Source organism: Lupinus angustifolius, chromosome LG03 (assembly GCF_001865875.1).
Source record: "Lupinus angustifolius cultivar Tanjil chromosome LG03, LupAngTanjil_v1.0, whole genome shotgun sequence".
NCBI classification, from domain to species: domain Eukaryota; kingdom Viridiplantae; phylum Streptophyta; class Magnoliopsida; order Fabales; family Fabaceae; genus Lupinus; species Lupinus angustifolius.
This window is the reverse complement of record NC_032011.1, coordinates 12,197,853-12,203,466: the sequence shown is the minus strand read 5'-3', so window position 1 is coordinate 12,203,466 and position 5,614 is coordinate 12,197,853. Positions and strand designations below refer to the sequence as shown.

Below are 5,614 nucleotides of genomic sequence, written 5' to 3'. Positions count from 1 at the left end.
TTAAATATATATTATAAGAGGATAAAATATCACCTCATATCAAAATATAAATTATTTCATTTATCAAATAAAATTATAATATATGTTACATTATAGAAATAATTTTTAGAAAACAGTTAAATATAATAGATGTTATAATTTTAGTAGTTTTAAGATATACTTTAACCATAAACGAGGTGAGCTGTATAGTTAAGTAGCACATAAATCGCCAGCTTGCCGCTAACCATAAATGGCAGGTGGCGGGAATGAAATCCCAAAACATAATAATCACTGTCCTCCACGCTCCTGATCTTTCCATTCCGTCGCGTTCCATCTCTTCCTCTCTGATTTCTCCTCTTCTAAACTAAGCACTCACCTCAACAAACAAAACAAATCCACTTTCTCAATTTTCTCATTTTCTCATTTTCTCATTTTCTCTCATCTTCTATATACTATGAAAGATTCATCATCACCTAACGCAGACCCTATCACACTTTCCCTCAATCTCCTTTCATCCCTCCTTGATCAAGAAATCCCCACCGTCCATCACTTTAAAAGCAAGTGGTCCCTCGCCCGAGTTAAACTCACTCTTCTCCAAACTCAACTCACCGATTTCTCCGCCGAGTTTCCTAACTCCTCTCACCCTCTCTCCATTGATCTCATTAACTCAATCTCCCACACCCTACACGACGCCGTTTTACTCGTACATCATTCTCAGTTCCCCACCCTTCAAAACGGCAAGCTCAAAACGCAAAACGATATCGACTCTCTCCTCTCCAAACTCCATCGCCACGTCACCGACTGCGATATTCTCATACGTAGCGGCGTTCTCAGTGAAAACCGAAACGGCGACTTTTCAACTTCGAAACGCGAAACTGTTAGATTAGAATGTCGAAACCTTATAACTCGGTTGCAAATCGGGTCGAACGAGTCGAGGAACTCAGCGATGGACTCGTTACTCACTGTTCTCAACGAAGACGATAAGAACGTAACAATAGCGGTAGCGCAGGGTATCGTTCCCGTGCTCGTTCGCTTACTTGATTATTCCCCGTCAACTTCAGAAATGAAGGAGAAAATCGTTACTGCGATTTCTAGGGTTTCAACCGTTGATTCAGGGAAGCATGTTTTGGTCGCGGAGGGTTTGTTGCTTCTGAATCATCTTCTTCGGGTTCTTGATTCTGGTACCGGATTTGGTATCGAAAAAGCTTGCATTGCGCTTCAGGCACTGAGTTTCTCGAAGGAGAACGCGAGAGCGATCGGGTCGAGAGGTGGAATCTCGTCTCTGTTGGAGATTTGCCAGGCTGGCACTCCCGGTTCGCAAGCCTCAGCTGTTGGAGTTCTCAGGAATATTGCCGCATTCCCCGAAATTCAGGAGAATCTGGTTGAGGAGAATGGTGTTGTTATTCTGTTAGGACTTGCTGCCTCTGGTACTCCTTTAGCGCAAGAAAATGCTATTAGTTGTTTGTCTTGTTTGATTTCAGATGCAGAGAGATTGCGGATTTTGGTTGTTAAACAAGGTGGGATTGAGATTTTGAAGAATTTTTGGGACTCTGCTTGTTTAACAAACAAGGGTCTTGAAGTTGCGGTCGAGATTTTTAGAAACTTGGCTTTGAGTGGACCTATAGCTGAGGTTCTTATTTCCAAAGGGTTTGTGGCGAGGTTGGTTGGTGTGCTTAATTGTGGAGTGTTGGCGGTGAGAATTGCTGCGGGGAAAGCCGTGTATGCTTTGGGCTTGAGTGGCGGCACAAAGGCTAAGAAGGAAATGGGGGAGTGTGGCTGTATTGTGCCTTTGATTAAAATGTTGGATGGGAAAGCTCTTGAAGAGAAAGAAGTGGCGATAATGGCTTTGTCTGTGCTCTTGTTGCATGCAGAGAATCGGAGGGTTTTCCGGAAGGACGAGAAGGGTGTAGTAAGTGTAGTGCAGTTACTGAATCCTTCATTGCAGGGTTTGGATAAGAAGTACCCTGTTTCATTGCTGGCATTGCTGGTGCATTCCAAGAGTTGTAGGAAGCAAATGGTGGCAGCTGGGGCTTGTGTGTTTACACAGAAGCTTGTTGAGATGGATGTCGAAGGATCTAAGAAATTGTTGGAGAGCCTTCACCATGGTAAGATATGGCGAGTTTTTTCAAGACCCTAGAAACAAAGGCAGGTGGAGCTAGAAATTTAATTTGATACTGGACGAAATATGTGTACAAAGGATAATGACAAAGTTGGGGGACCATTGCTCCACCTCTGGATGAAGATAATCTTCCATTTCCAAAATCATGGTACAATAACAGGCATGTTGATTCATTAATCTGTATGTATAGTAGGCATGTTGAGGTCTTTTTTGTTGCCCTTTTCCTTTTGTAATTGCTAATAATCAATGTTTATTTCTCTTGTAGAGTTAAGTTCTGTCGAATGATTTATCTGAACTTATTATGTTTATGCTCATAAAACCATAATTCACTGCTAAAGAAATAGCCATCTAATAATCTGTTTAAATCCAAACTGCCTTTTGATATTGCAATATGGTCATAAACTAACCTGTAACATACCTAAGAATATCAACATCGTGACACTAATATGGAATTATGAATCCTTAAGTGTGTCACCTACCTTAGAAACCTATGTCTCCCTTCTCTCCATCCTTGGATAAGATATTCTTAGTTTTGCGTAAACTAGTGCCACCGGAAGAAACTCATCATCGGTATGTATAACAGGTGTGATTGGCTTTCTTTCTTTTCCTTTTGTTCTTGTTATTGTTAATTGTTAACAATTAAAAAATAAATTGTGGGACTAAGGACAATAATAGAGTTGCATGGTTGTGGATTCTCTGAGAAGATAACATTGTATTGGTTGTGACTTGTGAATGGTGATGTGAGTGTTTAATATATTGTAGTTAGTAGCTACGACTTTTGTTTGCATATTAATGCTTTTTGAAGCAACAACAATGCAAGTCAAGAGGGAGGACTCATTCTTCAACGTTCAATCCCAATTCGAGTCAAAAGAGGGGACTCATTCTCCAACACCTGATTGCAGATGAAGTAAGATGAGTTGAAGAAAGTTACTTCATTTGCCTTTCACAAATTATAAATTCATTCACATGGGTTGGTAGGTTACATTTTCATGGAAATCCCAGATCGCCATTGATAATGTCCCCACTGTACTCTTTGTGTTTAGCTTAACCATATTGTGCATTTATTGTCTTACACGTTTTTTTGGCGACTATCATGGTTTACTTAGCATTTATGCCTACATCATACCTATTCTTAAACGGATTTCATGGGTAAATGTTTCTTTGCCTTTGCCTTATTAGCCGTGTTAAAACGGTATCAAACTGGTCAGGATACTATTACACAGTAGTTCAGTAATTAAATCGCATGCCGGTTAAACTGGACATATCTGCATATATTTTTATATATATGAACTATAATAAAAAAAATCAAATAGGTAGATACTCAAATTTATAATTCATATTCATAATCTACTCAAAATTCACATAAACAAACAACTTTAAGTTTTTAACAAATTCAAAGTTTAAATTATATATCAATCCAAAAATATCACTTAACAACCGTAAAATATAAATAAATGACATAAGTTCACAACTCACTCTACAAAACAAATAAATTTGGAGTTTTAACATTTAACACAAAGGAGTCAAAGTTGTCTTATATCGAAATTATATTTTTGCACCAAATCCTATCTTCAGACAGTACTCCAAGATTATACAAATGTCAATGAGTTTACACACGAATTTTAGGAACCAAAATGTGTAATCTAAGTATGTCTTGGAAGCATGTGTTTTGAAGTGTTGAAGAAAGGTTGGAAAAATGAGTCACTTGTAATGAGTTTTTAAGTTTTTTTAAAAAACAATGTGTATAAACCGACAGGTTTAGTCAAATACCAACCGGTTCACCAATTTTGAACAGTTTTAGGCAGATTTTGATACTTGGCAGGTTCAACATCTGTACCGGTTAGGTCCGGTTTGCCATTTTTCCGGTCGAACCAACCGGTACAGTACGATTTTTACATCATTGCTTATTAGTGTTTGATTTGGATTACAAGAGGAGTGAAATATCTATGCATTGTTAGTGTAAAAATTTATTCACAATTATTACATCATTTACTATTACTATTCATTTGGAAGACTTCTTTTGAAGAGTCAATGATGATTAAACATAAATGATAAATAATGTACCGATAGTGCACAAAATTCATACACTATTGTAGCATATATATTTTTCTATTTATAGAGTTGTATTATTCTCAATGTCCTTTTTGGAATGGAGATCTCATGTCTTAGACTAATTAAATAATGTCATTTAATTAAAAATAAAATAATAAAAACATAAAATATTATTTTTTATTAGTTAGTGTAATTCTATGGGATAGAGATGAGAAGACCTTCTTCTTTTGGGACATGTGATTCATGTTCTTTTTATTGGTTAATATTGACATAAATTGTATGTGGGTGCCACATGCATTTGTTCTCTATCATGTGCATATGGGATGCCCAAATGCAGTCCTGTTGTTTGTTGCCTTAACATATAAGGACTTACCTTAATCCCTTCCCTTGACTCTATAGTCTTACACTGTTTGGACTTATCCTTAGTCTTTAAAATATTATAGAGCTAAGTTAGCTTTGCTAGGTATCATTACTATTATAAAAAATTGAAACTGTACACTATAAGGTGGGGAATCTTCAAATTCTGTGGACAGTTTTTTTCTCAGATGAAAAATGCACAGTTCTTGTAAGATAAGTTGTTTTTCAGGTGTGCTAATTGTTTGACACATGAAATGAGAATATACTACACAATTTAAGCTGCTCTGCCTTGACCCACTGATTGATTTATTAAGACCATAAATAACAAGATTTAGTATTATTCTAAGTAATCAGCTTAATCAAACTTTTATTTAAGATAAGTTGATCTTGTAAGTTTGAATGGACTATTTCAAACAGCCAAGGGTGTGTTTGGGAGTACCATTTTGGAGAGGGAGGGAAGGAAGGGGAGGGTTTAGGAGATGGATTCCCTTGTTTGGGAGTTTAGTGGAGGAGAGGGGAGGGTTTTGAAGGATTTTTCAAACCCCTTCCAACCCTCCAAATGCCAAAATACCTAGTTCCCCCAAATTGGGGTGTTTTGGGAGGAAAATAAGCCAAATTATCTAACTACCCTTACTAATATTATTCTATAACATATAATACATAACATACTATTGATTTTTTAAAGGAGGAAGAGGGGTAAAATAGTATTTTTGTATTACATTAACCGTCCATCCCCTCCTATCTAAATTCCACACTCCCAAACAAGGGAAGGGTTTAGTTGGATTTGCCCTCCCTTCTCCTTCCTTTCCTCCCCCCTCTTTACCCTCTTATCCCTTTCCTTTCCTTTCCATCCTAACTCCCAAACAAAGCCTAAGTGCATGTTGGGTTTCATGTTGGAAGTGATTTTTGGCCAAAAGCTATAACTAATAGTGTTAGAATAACCGTGAGTATGTAGCTCCTCCAACTTAAAATCAAAACATGCACTTAGTGGTGTTGATAGGATGAATTAAACTTGAACTAAGAAAAGATTAAAAGCAAAGAAAAAAATCATGGGTTAGCAAATGGTAAAATTTGCTGAAAAAAAAAAGAAAAAACTAATTAATATAT

At 36.9% G+C, this 5,614-nt stretch overlaps 1 protein-coding gene across 1 annotated transcript; it reads left to right on the top strand.

The window, feature by feature from the left end:
- LOC109343394 lies at positions 257–2,377 on the top strand. Its single transcript, XM_019581643.1, has one exon. The coding sequence runs from the start codon at positions 434–436 to the stop codon at positions 2,114–2,116; it is 1,683 nt and encodes a 560-aa protein (XP_019437188.1). The 5' UTR covers positions 257–433; the 3' UTR covers positions 2,117–2,377.

What these genes read in the sequence shown, in the direction of transcription:
- LOC109343394 (XM_019581643.1), top strand. Translation starts at nt 434, where the DNA reads ATGAAAGATTCATCATCACCTAACGCAGACCCTATCACACTTTCCCTC.